The sequence below is a fragment of the Podarcis raffonei genome, chromosome 12, assembly GCF_027172205.1.
Source record: "Podarcis raffonei isolate rPodRaf1 chromosome 12, rPodRaf1.pri, whole genome shotgun sequence".
NCBI lineage: Eukaryota > Metazoa > Chordata > Lepidosauria > Squamata > Lacertidae > Podarcis > Podarcis raffonei.
The window spans coordinates 740,001-759,760 of NC_070613.1; the positions used below are offsets into that span (position 1 = coordinate 740,001).

The 19,760-nt window shown below is 57.5% G+C and overlaps 1 protein-coding gene across 2 annotated transcripts in view; it reads left to right on the forward strand.

The window, feature by feature from the left end:
• Window positions 1-19,760, forward strand: part of AGAP3 (ArfGAP with GTPase domain, ankyrin repeat and PH domain 3) — a 101,067-nt gene that overhangs the window by 72,989 nt on the left and 8,318 nt on the right. For both annotated transcript variants that reach the window (XM_053409718.1, XM_053409717.1), the window contains exons 12-13: window positions 11,301-11,489; window positions 15,406-15,567. In XM_053409718.1, the coding sequence (XP_053265693.1) occupies window positions 11,301-11,489; window positions 15,406-15,567 (351 nt within the window). The remainder of the gene's footprint in view (window positions 1-11,300; window positions 11,490-15,405; window positions 15,568-19,760) is intronic.

Sequence of the window (19,760 nt, forward strand, 5' to 3'; positions counted from 1 at the left end):
TCCCTCTCTTGGGTGCCCCTTGCCTGCCCCTGCTGTGTGCCTGCAGGAGGGCGGGCCACAGGGCTACAGGCCAGCCCCTGTCTCTCTCCCCACCCCCACCCCCGCTGCCTGCTCCCCACCCCCTGGCAAGAGGACGGCCGCTGCTGCCCAACTTTGGAGCGCTTGACTTCGCAGCTCAAATGTTCCTCTAATGGAATGTAGATGGAGTGATGGAGGGAAGGGAGAAGATGAGCAAAGTGCCGGCTCTATTAACGGTTTTCAGTGTCTAATTAAATGCAAATAACTAGCATTAAAGCCCCATTACGGCTGAGCATCCAAGCCCTCCAAAGTTGGGAAGTTTGCAAAGTGGGGGCTTTGTTTCTCGGGCGAACGCAGCCGTTGCCTGCAGGTGGGTGGTGGGTGGACAGAGTGTGCCGGCAAGGAGCGGTTTCCCCCGGCTCGGGGCGCCTGCCCAGCTCTGCCCGCCTCCCCTGCCAGCCCTGCTGAACCTCTCCCTTCAGTCTGGCGAGTTGGCGGCTGGGGAGAAATCTTTTGGAAGAGGAAATCTGGTGTTCTGACCGAGGGGCAAGGCCAGGGTCTTGTTGGGTGGCGATGGAAATGGAGTCCCCTCTGGCCCTTCCGAAGGCCCACTGGCCGCTGGTGGCGGAATCTTTTCAGAGATCCCACAAAAGCTGCAGCCACAACAAATCTCCTTGTTGTTTCTGCTCCAATGCGCATGTTTGGCATTCATGGCTCCAGCTCCCTCCAGCTGGCTTCCTGGGGGGGCCTCTCAACGCTGCAGCTGGGAGCCAGGTCCCGGCCAGCCTCACATGCCCTGCCAAGGATGGGTTGGGGCTGGGCCCCCAGGCAGCCTCTGCCGTGCCCTGCCCTTGCCCGGTGCTGTGCAGAGTCAGTGCCACAATGTTCCCACCCCGGCAGGGCAAAGGGGGGTGGCATGCAGATGGGCGCTTGGTGCACAGGAAGAGGAGACCTCGGTGTATCTGGGAGGGTGGAAGGGTGTATTTCCTCCTGACGGTCTCAGGGGAACGGGTCGGGGTGCCTGCCCAGGCTCCACAGGGGGTCTGCTCCTCACCTTGCCTGGTGCGCGTCTGGAATTCTGCACTGGGTTCAAGAGGAAGGAGAGGTCTGGGCCTTGTGGAGTGGGGCAGAGTGCATCCGGACTGTGGGGCTTGCTCTGCCCTTCCACCCGCGGCGTCATTGGTGCGCGTGGGGCTGGCTCGTTGGCTTGATTGTTCCCCTCTTAAGCGCGCATGGCTGGCATGTGCTCTGCCCTTCGCCCCGGCCAGGCACGTGCCCTGCCCCCCCCCGTCCCCCCGCCCGCACCGCAGGGGCAGAGAGCGCGATTGGCTCCCCCAAGCCCGGTTGCTTTGCCTGCTGTGATCATGTCACGTCGGGCTCTGTCGATGTTAACATCTCATTATCTTTGTTACTGTAATTACATTATCCGCTGCTTTATGCAGAATTATTCTCCAAGGACTAATTGATGGATCCATGTTTAATTCATTAATCATTAGCATCAAATTCGACAATTACAGTGCACACTGATTGTGGAATTTCAAATGTAATGAGGGAAGAATTAACAAAGAAAAGGGAAACCTGTTTGGCTGCTGCTCTGCTGCTCACTACGGGGGTGATGACATTGAGGCAGGGGGAGAGGCGGGGGGCGCTGGGCAACGGAGGGAGGCAGGCAGAGCGAAGACCCCTCCCTCGCCTCTGGAAGCAGGGGTCTCTGGACTCGCCTGCCCTGGGAATGGGGGCAGCCTTCTTCAAGGGGTCTCTTCCCTGCCAAGGCTGAGCGGCCTCAGGTGCGAGGCATGACTGCAAAACAGTTCCTCTCCTGGCAGAAATGTCTATGTGGATCTTGGCCGGCCCCTGTTCTCTGTCCAGGCAGCCCTGGTCTTCCCTGCACATCCCCTTTGCTGCCTACTTAAATGCCCCATTAGCTGTGCCCTTCCTACCCCCCCCCAAAGTATTTTTTTTTCTTGTGTTGAAATCTATCAGAAATGCAAATAAATAATAATAACAGCAACAATAATGAAATTTTAGTCTAAAAGGCCATAGATGGTTTAATTAGCCAAAGGCCTTTACTGCTTTAAAAGCATGCAATGATATAGTGTATGACTCCTTAGCAAACCCAGCTGTGCATCATACATAAATGGAAGGTGTTATTTGGGGGCGGGGGGTTAGAAGCAGCCTGCAGACCTTATAATCTTGTAGAAAGTTGCATTTTAAGTTTGAAGGCTCGGAGAATGAAACCGCTCCGTCGTGTAATCGGTGATGAGCAGCAGTGCCTCCAGCTCTTCCGCTGAACTGCATGCCATCTTCCCCATCCTGGCGCCTTCCACACTGCAACTCCCATCAGCCCAAGGGCTACATGACACTGAGACGGATGGGAGTTGCCCTTAACTCAGGTGTGCCTCTTTTACACCTGCCCCACACAGCCCAAGCAAGAGGCACACCTTTGGCACGGACTCATTTCTCTTCGCTGAATCCATGCCTGGAAGATCCACGGATCTCTTGATGCTTTGTAAAATTGGTCATTTTTATTTGATTTTGCAAATATAATTTTATAACAGTCCAATTACAGTGGTACCTCTGGATGCCAACGGGATCCGTTCCGGAGCCCCGTTCGCATCCAGAAGCGAACGCATCCGTGCATCCGCACATGCGCGGGTCGCAATTTGCCGCTTCCGTGCATGCGCGTGATGGCATTTTGAGCATCTGTGCATGCGCAAGCGGCGAAACCCGGAAGTAACATGCTCTGTTACTTCCGGGTTGCCACAGAGTGCAACCCAAAAATATTCATCCCGAAGCTACTTCACCCCGAGGTATGAGACTGCACACATCCATATAGAGAGATTACTCTGAATCTCCAGACTTTTCCCCACCCCCTTCATGGGTCCTTTATTTACATTCAAAACTGCATATTATTCTGTAATCAATCCATCCATATTATAGTGTTTGTTACGTTACAAGTGAGATTAAAATCCTGCTGATGTTTTCATCCGCTTGCAGTGGTCTCCTAAATAGATTATATTTCCCCCCCATTCTTTTTAAAAGTTTTTGTCCTCTTGGGTTCCTGAGCTTTCCAGTCAACTCTGCCATTTCGGCATAGTCCATCCGCTTGTTTTTCCATTCCTCTCATTCTTCTGTCCGCCTCTGCGTGTGTTTTGTAAAATTGAAAAACAGCCCAGAGAGGTGGGCTAGCAAAGGCCACGAGGCAGCAGTTCTGACTTGGAAGGTTGCAACTGCGGCTGGGGGGGGGCTGCTCATCCTTTCCCACTTGCCATTCCCCTTCCCTTGTCTAAATTCCCCATGCCCTTGCGCCTGGCGCTGGGAACAGGCACCTGTTTTCTGCCTGGGCCCTGATTGCTATGGGGGGGGGGCGCGGGTTCGGTCACAAAAAGAAGCTTAGGAGAGAAGAGGTGTCTCTTCCCTCAGCTCCCCCCCCCACTTTTTAAAGTTTTATTTTTGCTTTAAGAATTCAGGTGGTGATCTGAGCATGGAGCTGGCACACCTTGGCTGGGCCCTTGGCTTTGTTCCCAGGGGTCCTGCCAAGCTTCCCCCATCCTCCAGTGGGCGGAGGGGGCCTGAGTTTGGGAGGCGCCAGCAGCGGCCTCACCACTGTGTAGCGGGGGGGGGGGTCTGCTTGGCAGATCTGCCTGGCTTGCACCAGCTGCTCATTCTTGGGGGGCCTGCACATCTATATTTTGATTTGTGTCATAAAAATTTGTACACTGCTTGATTATTAAAAACCAAAACCTCAAAGCGGTTTACAAAGGATAAAGGAAGGAAATCAAGATGAAAATACAGCTGTACTTTAAAGCATGCAAAAGTTAAAATACTAAAACAGATTAAAACCCTTTGCATGTGTTCCTTCCAGCGCCTCCCTCAGAGTGCTGCTTCTTTGGTCATCCAGAGCAATCTGGCGGCGGCAGAGCTCTCCTCACAAAACGCCACTCCCTGGCAGTATTACTGTTCCGCTCTTTATTCTGAAAGGGTCTCCATTTTTATTTGTTCCATTTTTTTTATTTCGTAAAATGGCACACCGCCTGGTTGTGGTTTGCAAAAGCATAAAATGAGAATGCCAGGATAACATTTCAATAGTTTTAAGACACACACAAAATTAAAATACTAAAACCAGTTCAGATTCACAGCAATGTTTTAAGCGTCTGGGGAGGCTGGTTTAAGCAAAAATATTTTTAGCAGGCTCTGTGAAAGGTCCAGTGAAGGTGCCTGCTAGATGTCAAGAGGCAGGGAGTTCCACAGGATAGCTCTGGAATCGTTGAGTTCTTGCCAATGTGGAAAGGGTATTATGGGGTGCCTGGGATAGTGCCAGTTCCACTGATGGAGGGGGCACAGGTCAAGTAAATAAAGAGAGGGTGGGGGAGGGGTCCAGGTTCCCCCCTCCTGCCCCCAGGGGCCTTTTCCTCTCGACTCTCAACAGGCTTTGCCAGCTGCAGAAATGGGTCTTTGCCACCACTGTTCACCTGTTAGGGCTTTAGACAAGTGCGCTTGAGGCTTTTTGTGTTTTTAACTGTTTATTTTATATGTGAATCAACTTGAGACTGTGGTTTAGGAGGCAATGAATGAATCGCCGTCAATGCTAACGCTGCTCCTGCCTTAGGAGGGAGGAGTCTGGTCAGTGGCGGAGGCCAGGGAGCTCAGGCTTTGCCATGCTCAGTTCTCAGAGCACTTCCTGCTTAAAAGGCCTCTGGCAGCAACGCCAGGGGAATTTCAGGGGGTGTCGGCCGGACTGGGTTGGGTGGTCTCTTGAGGGGAGTGTCGGTAGAAGGCAGCTCCCTGCGCTCTCCTGCATCATGTTTGAGTTGAGGAGCAACTTGCACATTTGATGCAAAATGAGCACAATGTCCTGTTAAGCATCTCCTGTCCCTCCGGATCATACACAGCTTGGAAACCCGGAAATGATCTCTTTCATCTTCCTCCTTCTGGAAGAAGGTCCAGGGTTATAAAGACCAGGACTAGCTGCCTGAGAAACAGCTTCTACCCAAATGCAATTCTGGTTTTAAATGCAGTATAAGGAGTATATTGTATTGTAGTATATTGTATTTTAAAATGGGGTTTCAGAGTTTTTAGGAGTTTTCGAATGTCTTATGTAGATTTTTCAATTTCATTGTTCCGTATGGGGCAGTGACAATAAAGATATCGTATCGGAAGCTAAGCCCCTGAGCCCCACAAGGCTGGCGTTTTTGGAGGAGGGGTTTCGTAGGTGTTTGCTTCCTTTACTGCATTTGCCCCTCACCTTTCGCCAAGGAGCTCAAGGTGAGCTGGTCCCCAGCGCAGGTGTGCCCGTTTCTGCCAGAGAGAGCCCCTCTAAGGGGAGCAAGAGCCATCAGCTGCCTTGATGTGGTTCAGCAGTTATCGGGATCTGTCCTTGTGAGCAATCCTAGAATCAAGATTGTAGAGTTGGAAGGGACTGCCAAGGGTCATCGAGTCTGACCCCCTGCGATGCAGCAATCCTAGCCGAAGCATCCCTGACAGGTGGCCAACCAACTTGCGAAACCACCAAGCATAGAATCATAGAATCATAGAGTTGGAAGAGACCACAAGGGCCATCGAGTCCAACCCCCTGCCAAGCAGGAAACACCATCAGAGCACTCCTGACATATGGTTGTCAAGCCTCTGCTTAAAGACCTCCAAAGAAGGAGACTCCACCACACTCCTTGGCAGCAAATTCCACTGTCGAACAGCTCTTACTGTCAGGAAGTTCTTCCTAATGTTTAGGTGGAATCTTCTTTCTTGTAGTTTGGATCCATTGCTCCGTGTCCGCTTCTCTGGAGCAGCAGAAAACAACCTTTCTCCCTCCTCTATGTGACATCCTTTTATATATTTGAACATGGCTATCATATCACCCCTTAACCTCCTCTTCTCCAGGCTAAACATGCCCAGCTCCTTAGCCGTTCCTCATAAGGCATCGTTTCCAGGCCTTTGACCATTTTGGTTGCCCTCCTCTGGACACGTTCCAGTTTGTCAGTGGAACTGTGGTGCCCAGAACTGGACACAGTACTCCAGGTGAGGTCTGACCAGAGCAGAATACAGTGGCACTATTACTTCCCTTGATCTAGATGCTATACTCCTATTGATGCAGCCCAGAATTGCATTGGCTTTTTTAGCTGCCAATTTTTTAGAGAGCCCACCACCTTCCAAGGTTGTCCATCCCACCAGCAAACAGCTCTCACCCTCAGAAAGTTTTCTCTGAGGTTCAGTCAGAATCTCTTCTCCTTTGAATCCGCTAGTTCAGGTCCTCCCCTCTGAAGCAGCAGAAGACCATTGGAACAGCCTCTTCCTGCCTTCAGGGACGCGGGTGGCACTGTGGTCTAAACCACAGAGCCTAGGACTTGCTGATCAGAAGGTCGGCGGTTCGAATCCCCACAATGGGGTGAGCTCCCGTTGCTCAGTCCCTGCTCCTGCCAACCTAAGTTCAAAAGCACATCAAAGTGCAAGTAGATCAATAGGTACCACTCCAGCGGGAAGGTAAACGGCATTTCTGTGCGCTGCTCTGGTTCGCCAGAAGCAGCTTTGTCATGCTGGCCACATGACCCAGAAGCTGCACGCTGGCTCCCTCGGCCAATAAAGCGAGATGAGCGCCCCAACCCCAGAGTCGGTCACGACTGGACCTAATGGTCAGGGGTCCCTTCACCTGGAAGATAAAGAGGAGGTTGGGGGTCATTTGTCCCAGGGCCTCTCCCTCAGCAAGGCCCTCCCTGTCCTCTGCCAGCTGAGCCTGGCTTCTAGCTGCTCCCTTCCCAGCGCCCAGATCTGTGCTGATGGGCCTGACACTCGGGCTGCTCCAGTGACTCCTCGCCTGCCTGCCATGCCATTTCCAGCTGCACAGCTCTGTGAAATAGCTTTCCAAGGTGTCTTTCTGCTCAAACTCCCTCCCTCTCTCCCTCCTGAGCCTTGCAAGAGAAGCCCCCCCCCCCGCTCTTGTCCCTCAGTCGCCTCCCGGGAGACCTGCAGAGAACGATGGCAAATGACCCTCTGGTGCCTTGGGCAGTGGCTGGAGCCTGCCAGTTTCCTAGCGGGCAAACTGGGTGGCTCCAAGTTTCCAGAGGCCGCTGTGGGGCCTTTTTGTCTGTCAACCGTCAGGCCTCCTGGCGTGACAGGCAGGGAGGGAGGGAGCCTGGCAGGGGTTCCACGTAATGCTTTGCTGTTGGCCCCTGTTTTGCCATGGGCACATGGGGCTGGCCGTTCCTGCCCTTGTGGGCTGCTGCTCCCAAACGCGCCGTCGGCAAAGCCCAGCCCAGAGGGGGTGCAGGGAGTGAGCTGTCCTTCCAGGGGGCTTTTGCTGTGGAGCAGCCTCCACCTGCCCCCCCCAACACACACACACACACACACACACACACACACTCCAGGCCCACTCTTGGAGGGGAAGGCAGAGACTGATTCCCCATCAATGGAAATGGACTTGAACTGGCACAGCGAGTGGCTGGGTGGATGAAGGACGACAGCAAACTAATGGGGGGGGGTGTTGTGTGACCCATTGTGCACTTTCTTCAGAATTCCTCATTTGAAACTCCAACAGGGGACTCAAGGGGAGGCTCTGCCCCTGCGAGTCCTCTGAGCACCCCGCCCCCCTTGGACCTCCCTCTGAGGACTGTGCTGGGCCCATTTTCTGCAGCACTGCAGAATGAGCTTGTGGCTGTGTGGGCACCTGTGCCCCCTTCCCTTTCCCCCTGCTGCTGCCACCGATGGGCAATTTCAGCCTCCAGCTTCCTTCTGCCCAAGCCCCCTGCTCCACCTGCCTTGCCTGGCACATGCCAGCTCCCAAGGACCGGGAACCTTCAGAGGGAGAGCTGCCACCATGAACACAAGTTGCTGCCCGCCCCCCTCAGCACCAGGCAGTGACCACGTCTGGCTGATGAGCTGCTGGCAGCTTGGCTCCTGCCTCCCCACCACGAGCCCCTACTGAACCTGAATGTCTCTTAGCAATGGCTTGTTGGGGGGGCATCCTTGCCTGCAGGGCATTGGCCCTCCTCTTCTGTGCCCAGCACAGAACTTCAGCTAACCTAACTGATGTTCTGAGCCCCCCAGCCAGGTGTGTCGCAGGTATTGGCTGTCTGGCATCTCAGGCGAGTGACAAATTCGAGTCATTCTAGTCCAGAGCAGTTTGGGAGCTCTTGTTCTTCTCAAATCCCACACCAGGGTCCTTTTAAAAAAAATAAAGGAGAGACAGGAGCGACGCTTATCTCAGGTGGACTTCCAAATTAGGAAGCTGAATGTGGGAAGATTCAGGGCAGATAAAAGAAAGTTAAACGATGGAATTTGCTCCCCCAGAAAGCTGTGGTGGGCTCCCGCTTGGGTGGCTGGAAAAGAGGGTTGGACAGGAGGGCTCTCGGTGGCTCATGGGCACAATGGCCAGACTCTGACATTCCCAGCTGGAAGTAGCTTCTGGCGGGGCAACCCAGTCAGATAGGCGGGGTATAATATATTATTATTATTATTACTATTATTATTATCCATTTCTTTTGTGAAAACCCAGCCTGGCTAGTCTCCCTGGCAGCTCCCTCTCCCTGCATAAAACTCATGCGCCTGTTGAGCCAGTGAAATAAGACCTGATTTGCACCTTGTGCTAGGATGGAAGTCAGGAGTGGGAGGCCGGGAGACGCCGGGGGGGGCATTCCAGAGGGCCTGTGCCCACGATGCCATTGCTCTGCCCAGAGGCGGGAGGGTGGCTGGTGGGGGGAGTCAAGGTCTTGAGAAGGCTGCCCTCCTGCTGCTAGAGGCAGGTCCAAGACATTTTGCCCCCTGAGATGGACCCCAGAATGCTGTCCTTCTCCCCGCCAGGGAAGAAGGGGCGAGAGAAGTTCTGCCTCAGGAACAAGGAGGGAAGGATGATTAAGGTTGAGATCTGCTGCCCTAGTGAATCTCCTTCCCTGGCAGCCCTGGCTGGGACCTTGTGGCTCCCCGTCCTCTCCAGCTTCTGGCTGGGGGGGGTCTTGACCATGGCTGCTCCTGCCTGCCGCTGCTGCGGCCCCTCCCCTCCTGCCAGGGAAGGCAGCAAGAGAGATGGATGTGGCAGCCGGGAGCCGAGCACCAGCTAATTACCCTTCCGAGTATGTCTTGTAAATTAAGGGCTAATTAGAGGCAAAGTCAGTGTCATGGTTTTACACGTGTTTTTCAGGCGCTGAACCGCCAGAGGGAGGGGGAGCTCAGCGGAGCAGAGAGCGGGCGGCCCTGTCACTCATCCCAGGGTGGGGCAGGGGAGGGGGCCAGCAGAGCATCAAGGCTCCCCTGGGACCCCAGACCCCTTTACACCTCTCCTGGCAATGGTCAGGTTCGGGGCTTGCTCTCTATAGCACAGAGATAAATAGGACCACAAGGCTCTGGCCGGGTTTGGCTTGAGAGCAGCTGCGGTTGCTTGGAGCCCCAGCTGTGTGGGGTGGGCAGCAGGGGCTCGGGGGCTGCCCTGGCCCAGCCTCTCTCCTCCCCCCAGAGGTTGGAAAGGGACCCCCAAAGGGCATCTACTCCAACCTCCTGCAATGCAGCAATCACAGCCAACACATCCCTGACAGACAGACAGCCATCCAGCCTCTCTTTAAAAACCTTCAGGGAAGGAGAGTCTGCCCCCTTCCAAGGAGGGAGTCTAGCCAGGATGGTGCCCCCTTGTCTCCCCATCAGCCTCTCCCTCCCACTTGCCCCATCCATCTGGGGGGCTGCAAGGCAGCTTCAGCCCCAGCCTGTGGCTCCCTGCTGCCATTGCCGTGGTCCTCGGTCTCCCAGGCCTTGCCTTCCGGGATCAGTCTTGGGCCGAGAAGGAGTGACTGTCCTCTCCCACTTTCTCTCTGGAAGTGCCCAGGGCTGTGAAGATGGGGGGGCTTCCTTGAAATGGGGCAGGCGATGGACTGGCCAGCTGGGGCTGCTTGGCCCCCTTGTGCAGTGCAATGGGAGGGGAGCAGCGTCCGCGCTGACGGCTTTTGCTTGGTTCTTCCCAAAAGTTTTGTTCCCGTAATGTAAGAAGATATAAATGCCGGGGCACCCCGGCAGAGTGAGAGTTCCTGTGTGCCAAGGGGTTGGCAGTGCCAAAGAGGGAATCCTGAAGGGCTCTGCAATATCCCCTCCCTGGTTCTCTGGCCAGAGGTTCAGGCTGATCCCTCACAGGACCCCACTGTCTGTCTGTCTCCCACTGATGCCCCTCCTGCTGTCCTTTCCATCAGATGAGTCAGAAGGTGCCAGGCCAGAGGTGGGTGGCACAGGCGGACAGGCAGGTCAGAACTTGTGGACAGCAGGAACGTAGCCCCCTTCTCACCCTGGCCCTTGCCTCTATCTGTCCCCCCCCAGCCCCAGCTCCCTGCTGGCTCCCTTGTGAATTCCCCCACCACAGGAAGCTGCGATTGGCCTCTCGGGCAAGTGGCCCCAAGGACCGCATACTGGGGGCAGAGGGAGGGGGGCACAGCTTGTTGCTGCCCCGCTTTGGTGGTGGCTGGGGTGGGAAGCTGTTTCCCCAAGCGGCCCTCGACAGGTGTTTTTCAGGCATCGTAAAACAGCGCCATTTAGCAGCTTACCTGTAGCCTTTATTTTTTTTTTATTTTTTTTTTTTAAAGATTTTTATTGGAGTTTTACAGAAAAGAAAGATAAAAGTTCACAGAATAAAAAAACCCTAAATTACAGAAAAAAGAAAGAAACACCAAAAATACAAAAAGAAAGCACAACTAATTAAGAAAAATTAAATTTAAACATAAAAAAGTTAAAACCAATCCATTTTTCAAATAACCTCAATTTCATATGCTTATGTTCTTGACCTCCTCCCGCCTCCCCCCTTTTGTATTCCCATTCAAATATTTAGTTCAGCAAATTCTTACCCTTTTTCAAATGTTAAACTTTATACCATAACATTTACTATATCCATATTTTCAAGCATATCAATACCTATTTTTTTGCATAATCTTATTAACTTTTATCACTAATTACCACTTATTGCCAATCCAAGCACAGTTTTAGCATTCATTAATTTTATAATATTTCTGAAGATAGTCTTTGAATTTCTTCCAGTCTTCTTCCACCTTACCTGTAGCCTTTAGGAGCAAAGGTGCCTTTTTGCGTGCAGAGGGACTGGAGCTCCAAGCAATGGGGGGGCATCAGGGCAGCCAGCCCCCCATGCCCAAATATAGTGGCTCCGCCTGCCTGCTGGCCTCCTCTTGTCCTCAGAGGTCCCAGCGGCCTCCACGGGGCCTTGGCCTCCCTCCTCCGAATCCTTGGGCCTGGCTCCATCCCTCCGCTGCAGATCCCCCACGCCCAGGTGGGTCTCCCCCTCACCCGGGGCTGTCTCTCTCCTGCAGGCGCCCCCCACTCGGCCAGCAGCACCTCCCTGCACTCGGAGCGCTCGGGCAGCGGCACCAACCTGGTGGGCTTCAGCATGAAGCCGGATGGCAGCGGGGGAGGGGGCATGCACCAGCGCTCCTACTCTGTCTCCAGCGCAGACCAGTGGAACGAGGCCGTCGTCTTGCCTAGCAGCGTCCCAAACCCAGGTGAGTGAGTGGCAGCAGCTGTGTGCCTGCATGGGGGGGGGTGCAGGGAAGGGGTTTGTGAGTTTTGTGCTGTGGGAGGTGGGCAGACCTGCTGCTGTTTGCCCCTGCAGCTGCCCCTCCATCTCTCAGCCCCTGTCTTCAGAGCTCAGCCCATGGAGTGGGGCAGAAATTGCCCCCCCTCCCAGGGAGATGGGGCTTCCCCTCTGCCTCACTCCTCTTTGCCCTGCCCATGTCCTGCTCTTTATTCCAAGCCTGGGGCCCTGAAGTGTTTCCACAGGGATTGGGAAGGGGAGAAGGGAGGGGGAAAGGGGCCACCCCAGGCAAGGCCCCGCTTTGCCCAGGGCCAGGGGAGGTCAGAGGTCAGGCCTGGAGGGGCAGAGAGGCAGCAAGGGTCTTCTGCCTCCCAGGGGAAGGCTCTGGCCACCCTCTCACGCCTGCCTGCCTGCCTGCGGATGTGCTGCACCCGTTGGCTGGCTGCAATGAGCCCCAGCAAAAAATCTCTCCTGCCTCCCCCCTCCCTCCCCCCTCCCTCCCTCCTGCACGGGTGTTTCAGGACAGTTGAGTGAATTAAAATAATTCATACATTTCCCAACGTAGCCACTTTGCCGAATTGGAAAATAAATGCTTCTGTGCGGCATCCATCACTCGGTGCTTCCTGGCTCTGCCGCCGCACTAAAAAAGCAGTTAAATGCACATCAAGAGTGGAGGAGCCATTTCCATGCCTGCTCGCCCCCTTGTCGTTCTCATTAGCGCGGCAGCCGCCCCCCCACTCCCTCCCAGGGGCTTTCGCAGTTTAAAGAGAGCCTCTTTATGATCATTACCGGAGTCCGACTGCGCCGCCGCCATTTGGAGCTGGGGAGGCTCCTCATTTGTAACTGTGAAAAACTATCAATTTCGGCGCGCCTGATGCAGCGCCTCCATCATTGGCCCCATCAGCTCCCTGCTGGAAGCGAATTAATCAGACTGTTACTGCTGATGGGGCAGAGCGAGAGAGAGAGAGAGAGAGGGAGAGGGAGAGGGAGAGAACGAGTGAGCGGGCGGGAGCCAGCCAGCCAGTGGATGTGGGGCATGGCAGAGGGCTCCTCGCCCAGGTGGGGAGGACCCTGCCTGCGCCACCAGGACCTGCCCTGGCCGGAGGCGACAGCAGAGGAAGTGGGGCTCTGGCCCCTGGCGGTGAGGGGAGGGTGTCGTTATAGCAGGCCAGGGGCAAGCAGTGGCCGGAGAGCCCCTGCGGCTCTGGGAGCCCTTGGCAGATGGGGAGGTTCACCGCTCTGCCTGCGTGAGCATTGCTTGGGGTGAGGAGTCTCTTCCCGTATAGGCGGGTTGGTCTGGATGACCTTTGAGGTGCCCTCCACTACCACATGGCCCTGTTCCCAGGGCTTTTCCTGCAGCCCTGGCAGGGGCTGCATCCGTGTCGAATTCCACCCTGGTCCCCCTGGGTGTGGGAGAGTTTCCAAAACACCCCCCTCCTTGCCCGTGGTCCTCAACCTCTGGAAAGAAGAACAGCCGGCAGGAACGGGGAAACGGGGGGCCAAATGTGGCCCTCCCATTCTCTCCGGCTGGCCCCTGGGCCTCTCCCCAGCCCTGCCTTGCACTCTCCTAGGGAGCTTTTGCCCGGCCGCAAGGCATCCTTGATCTCTGCTTAACAGGTGGGCGTGAGCAGAGTCTTGCCCAGCTGATGAAGCCCACTTTGGTTGCCCATTCTTGCCCCACACATGCCCCCAAAAGAGAAAGTGGCCCTCTGGCTGGGAAAGGCCTCCCCCCCCAATCTGGCAATAAGAAGAGCCTCCTGCCACATTTGCCCCAACCTCCTGCTTCCCCCAGTGCCCAGCCAGATGCCTCTGGGAGGCTGGCAAACAGGGCAGGCGCTCTCTGCCACCTAGGATGCCCAACGCCTGCTCTCCTGGTCCCAGAGGTGGCGTGTGGCCCCTGGGACTGGTAGGCACTGGCAGGAGTAAGGGCCCCGGCAGAGGAGAGAGGTGGGGAGGAGGCTGTGAGTCAGGCGCCTGCCCTGGGTGGGGCTGAGGGGTCAGGAGCCCTTCTGAGGTTGGCACTGCACGACTCGCCGTGGCTGTGGATCCTCCAGGGCCAGCAGAGGAAGGGCAGGGCTTGTCCTCTACTCGGACGCCAGCCCAGAAGCCACTGACTTGGTGAGGTCCCCGTGGCTGGGCCCCATCCAGGCCCCCTGGTAAGGGGGCCAGTTCATGCAGCCATGCTGGGAAGAGAGGCCGTCTCCTCATACCGAGACGGAGCATTTGGTCCATCTGGCCTAGTGGTGTCTGCACGGACAGGCAGCAGCCTTTTCCAGCACCACAGGGTGATGCCCAGGGTGTGTGTGTCTGAGACCTGCTTGCAGGGCAGCCCCTCTGCTGCCAAGCTCTGCCCCTTCCCCACATTGGCCCTGGCTGGGTTTGCAACACATGGGGCTGCCCCATGGCCAGACGTTTCCTGTGGCCAGAGCCCCACAGCTGAGCACGGATGGGTCTGTAGCCCAAGGACAGGATCCCCCAGGGTGATTGGGCCCCTGCTCCCCCCCCCGGCCTGGCTTGGGGGGAGCATGCCCCTTTCCCTTTGCAGAGGAGGCTGAGAGAGACCCCTTTCCCTGCTCTGTGTGGGGTTCTGTCCCACTGCCCCTTCCATTGCCCCTCTCCGCCTGTGGCTGAGGCCCCGCTGGCTTGGCTCTGCAGGGCCCTGAGTCCCTCACTAACTTCTGCAGCCGGGGGGCGGGTAAGGGGCATCCTGAGCAGGGCAGGATCCAAAGGAAGTTCAGGCCCCCCCCCACCTGCCTGTCTCCCCTGCCCCCCGGCATGGCAGGGGTTCGGAAGCAAGAGGGGCTTTCCCCAAACTCTCTGGGGGGAGGCCAAAGTCCCCCTCACAAACACTTGGCATTAAGGACATCGGCTCCTACCCTGCGCATTTAATCCAGTGCAACTTGATGTGGTTTCATTCATTTTATTTCGTTAAATTTGCACGCCCCTTGATTGTAGGAAACCTCAAAGTGGTTTACCAAAAGAATGTCACTTTGAAGCCCAAATGTCCCCCCCCCCATGGGAACGGTAGTTCTGCAAAGGGGTCAGACCAGAGACCGCTAAAGGAGAAGCGGCAGGGGGGTGGGACGGTGGGGGCTTTTTAGTAACGCAGGTGAGCCTGATGTTTGTGCCGGGGGTCTGTTTGCGGAAGGGCGGGGGCAGCCCACTCCCCCCACTCCCAGTGAAGGGAGCCCAATGAGCCCCCCCAAAAGCCCCTGCCCTTGGGGGGTGCAGGGGCCGCACTGCCCGGGATCCCTAGCCGAGGAGGGTGGGGTTGGGCCGGGGGGGGTCTGGAGCGCCTGGCGGGGGGGCTTCCGCATTTACGCTGATTGGGAGCCGGCGCTCTCTGCTCCGCGGCTGGAATTGAATGTCAGGCTTCTGATTTTGTTGCTGGTCTCTAATGAAATTTGACATTTAATGGTGAGAGCTGCGGCGGCGTGTGTGCGGGTGTGTGTGATCGGAGCTTGATTAGCGCACTCTAATTGACAGTAATTAGCCAGCTCCCTGATTGTTTCTAATTCTGCTATTAATTGTAAGGAACAGTATGATTGAGGATAAATTTGGCGCGTGGCAGGCAGGGATATGGAAGGCGCTCGCGGAGACCCTCCCGTTCCTGCCCCATTGGGGGGGGGATCTGCTCTGCCCTCGGGAGGGTGGCCTGGCCCTTTCAGTGGGGGGCAGGGGAGGCATTGATACCCCCCAATGGGGGGATGCCTTCCTAGGGGCAGAAAGGTAGTGGAGGGGTAGGTTGCCTGCTTTTATTGTAGAGTTGGGGGGTTCCCAGGGGTCATCCAGACCAACCCCGCTTCCGTGGGGCCTGGGGGTCGGCAGGGTAGGTGTGCCGCGGACGGCGCGCCTGACGCTCTCTCTCCTCTTTCCGCCCCCAGCCAACGGCACCGCCGACTCCCTCAGCTCCAGCCCCAACGTGTCCAGCACCGCCAGCCCCAAGCTGGAGCCCCCACCGTCCCCCCACGCCAACAGGAAGAAGCATCGCCGGAAAAAGAGCACGGGCACCAGCCGGCCGGACGGGGCTGGGACAGTGGCCGAAGGTACCTTGGGGAACTTGCCTGGGGAGAGCGAGGGTGGGCCTGATTCCCCCTTCAAGGCGCAGGCGCCCCCAGGAGAGGGCAACAGAGGGGGGCTTCCGTCCCAGGCAAGCAGCCGCTGCTTCCTCGGAGGCTGCGTGAAATCACAGAACTGTAGATTTGGGAGGCAGCCCAAGAGGCACCTAGTCCAGCCCCCGCAGTGCAGGAGTCATGTTGTGAATCCTTCTTCAGCCTCCAGAGCATGTGCAGAGTCCTTTCTGTTGCCGCCTAGCTGGGAGGGCCGTGGGTGGGGAGAAGGGCTGGGAGGGCCTTGAGAGCGGTCAGGGGCCTGTCCTGAGCCTCGAGGCCTGGCCCTCCTTCCTGCCTCTTTCTGGGGCCTGCCTGCAGGGGCGTTGTGCTTCCCAGGAAAGCCCGGCCCGATTCCCAGCCTTCCCTCCGGGGTCTGTGGGGAAGGGGCTTCTCGCTTGCTCAGGGGGTTGTGCGTTGTGCTCAAGGAGGAGACATTGCCCAGGTTGCGCTGAGCGGGGCAGCTTGGGTTGTGCAGGGGGAAAGAAATAAATATCCATTAGAAGTGGTGTTCAGGGTGGAAGAAATAAATATCTGCTGCCTTGACAGTGAGGCCGCTAGTCCTCAAGGAGGGAGCGGGAGACCTCAGCTGCGTCTGTCTCCCCCTAGTCTGTGCCATGCCTGGCCTGGCCTGGGGTGTGTGTTTGTTCCCCTCGCCTAGGCTTGTGAGCTGTGTGTCCCGGGGAGCTGAGTTAAACCGTAGCAATATCCCGGGGGGTCTAGCACATCCTTAGAGGCTTTCAGGGGTGCAGGTCACTGAGCCCCTTCTCTGCGCAGACGGAGCAAGAAGGCTGAGGCCTCCCCCCCCCCTTGATCTGCTGGCAATGCAGAGGAAAGGCATTTGCATTGGTTAGTGGATATCTTCACATGCTCAGGAACCCCCGTGGCTCCTCCTGGCAACACCCCAGGGCCTCTCGGGTGAAGGGGGGCTTTGCATTCTCAACTCCAGCCCCCATTTATCCCTTGCTGCACCTGCTGTGCAGAGTGACGATTTGGGGCAGACCTGGCCCTCTTTCCCTGCAGCTTGATGTGGCCCCCAAACCCCCTTGGCATTCTGCTTGCTCCTCATTTTGCAGCGCCCAGGAATCTGCTGCATCCCCCTCCCCCTATCGCAGGCCAGGGCCCCTTTCCCCCCAGGGGAAGAGGCATTTGGGGCTGGGGAGGGGGGCTCCCGGCAGGCAGGCAGGCCCCAGTGCCTCAGGTTGGCACCCTGGGAGAGTGGGTGAGGTCTCGGGATGAATTGCCATCAGTTTATCTCATTTAGGAGGTAATCAGAGGCGAGGACGTGCGGCGCAATTGAATCTTCGTTGTTCTGAAGTATCATAAATCACGCACGGAGCTGTTGCTTTTTTACATGGCCGCATGTTAAAGAGCGAGGCGCCCCCGCCGCTGTGTCAAACTGCTCAGGGAGCGTCTGCAAAGTGCACCGGGGCGCGTCAGGCAGCCGTGGCAGAGGGCGGCGGAGCAGCCCCCCCCGCCCAACTTTTGCAAACTCCCCGACCAGCTGGGTGCATGGCAGCTGAACTCTTGGGAGCAAAACGTGGCCGGTGGGGCTGGGGTGCGAGGGATCGGGGCAGGGTTCCTCCTCAGCTACTTCCTCCCGGCCAGGGTCCCTTGGCTGCCTGTCTGTCCCTGGCCGATGAAGAAGTCCTCCTGGGCTTAAGGAGGGAGGCAAGGGGCTCAGCACCAGCCTGGCAGCCCCTCAGCACCTTCTGAGCAGCAGCCCAGAGATGTGCTTTTGTCGCGAAGCCCACGCAGGGAAACCGGCGGCTGGCGAAGAGTTTCTTTGGGGTGGTGGCTGTGATTAATGCTGCCTGTCAGGGCCTGTCGTAGAAGCCTTGCTGCCGGCTGGTGGGCGCTCCTGAGCGGCCCCCACCAGACTGCCAGGGATTACGCCCGGTCTCCATGTGCCTCCTGCTCCTTGACAGCCCTGCTGGATCCTTGCCCCCCACCCTGCCCCATCTCCCTTTGGGAACCTTGCAATGGAGAGGCAAGCTAGGAAGCTGCCATGCCCCCTCCCTCTCTCCCCTCTCCAGCCCCCAACCCCCTGCTTCTGGCTGCCCCGTCCTGGCCTGTCCGCCAACCACAGGGGCTGTGCCAGGGGGAGGCCCCACTCCTCACTTGTGAGGGGCCCCCTGCTCCGTTTCCATGGGGCGGCCTTCAGCCGTGTGCTTGTGGGCTCCCTCCGTCTGCCTGGCAGTGTGGGGTGGAGGGGGGAGGAGGGGGGCTGTCCCTGATGCACTAATACAGGTTAGGAATATTGGGTTTAATGAGCTGCAAAATGAGGCGGTAGCGCAATGACATTTACGAATGGCGCCCGCCTCGTGCATCCCCCCCCCACAACGCCTGCTCGATTGCGGAGGTGCCAAGTCCCTCTCCGAGCGATGAGGGGCTGCCATGATGCCAGGGGGCAGTCTCGCTCGTGGGGCTCCCTGGGCATGGGGGGCCAGAGAGGGCCCGGCTGCAGATCCCGCTCGCACCAGCAGCCCTGGTGTGAAGAAGGCAAGAGGGCAGGTGCATTGCCAAGGAGCAGTGGAGGGTGGCATGGGGCCAGCCCCATAGAAAGTGGGGTGGCGGATCTCTCCCTCCTCCCACGGCACCTGCTGAGGGACGTCCCCCCGGGACTCCTCCGGCACGTGCTCCCTCCTCAAAAGATGCCCTGGGGAGCAGGTGCAGGCGAGGGGGGTCTGGCTTGGCGGGGGGGCGCCTGGCCTCGCTCCCCTGCTCCCCTCGTGGCCTTGCTAATTTCCCTCTCATTTGGAGGGCTTGTTGCCCAGGCAGCGTTGGAGACGAGGTCGCGGGGTTAACACCCATTAGCAGCCGCTGCCGCGGCGAGGAGGCTGCCTGGCTTGCTCAGGAGTACTTCAGAGCGTTCAGCCTGCGAAACATCATCAAAAAATAATCAAGAGACGCACTCGCTCATTCCACTGCCCACTAATTCCTGGGGAGCCGCACGCGGACGTGGCTTAGCCCTCCCCCCTTCTCACACCCTTCCTGGCCAGCCCCACGGCAAGCGAGAGATCCGGAGCAGGAGACTCTCTGTGCCAGGCCCCCCACGGCCCCCTCGCCAGCCTTTCCGCAGAAGCCCATCCCAGTCTCTCGTCAAATTACCCAAATGCTCCTCTAATTTCTCAGTTGGTCAGTCACTGAGCTAATGAGTTTGGGGAGGGGGGAGCGAGCTGCTGGGCCCAGAGGAATGCACTGAAATGGGGGGGCTGCATGGCGGGCGCTGAGCTCTCTTCCCCCTCCCTGTTGTTCCTCCACATTGGAGTCCTGCAGGAATGGAGAGGACCCCTGGGGGGGGAGGTGCCCGGGCTGCTGCCACCTCCCCTCATGGCACAGAAACCTCCTCTGTTCCAGGCACAGGCTGCGGGGGCGAGATGGGCAAGGGACTGGCATGCGTAAGGCCCCATGTCCTCCTCCAGGGGTCTCCTCCGGGGGCCCCCAAGCCCTGCTGCAGCTCTCAAGGTCCCACCTGCCAGGGCAGAGACGGTCAATGGGCTGGCACGGAAATGTGGGCAGAGCGTCAGGGCTTTGTCGCCCCAAGCAGTGCCTCCTGATGCTGCACCTGTGACTGGCACCAAGGAGCCTGCAGCGATGCCCGCTCTCCTGTCTAAGAAGGGGCAGAGGACAGTCACAAGGGGGTCAGGAAGGGTTTGGCAGTCCTTGGGGACCGAAAGGTAAAAGGGAGATGCTCAGGGCAGAGACTGAGGTGTGGGAAGCCAAGAGAAGGGCTGGCCAAGGCTTTCTCCCCTGAAACCTACCTGTCTCTCTCTCTGCCCCTTCCCCTCAAGAGGTGGGTGGGCAACAGGTTTACAGCCTTAGCAGCTTCCCCAAGATGCACTGGGGGAGAGAGCTATGAGCCCCGACCCCTAGCTGAGCGGGCGCAATCTGGAGAGGGAGGCTGGGCTCTGGGCTCCCAGCCCCCTGGGGGAGAGGACTCTGGGGCGCCTGTTCTGCTCGCTGGTTCCCCTCCAGTCAACTGTGAGAAGAGGAGGCTGGACTAGGTGGGCCATGGGCCTGATCCAGCAGCCTGTCCTTGAGTTCATTGCAGGGGGTTGGGCTGGATGACCCTTCCAGCTCTGTGGCTCCGGGCTTCCGTGATCCAGCCACCGCCAGGCAAATGGTCC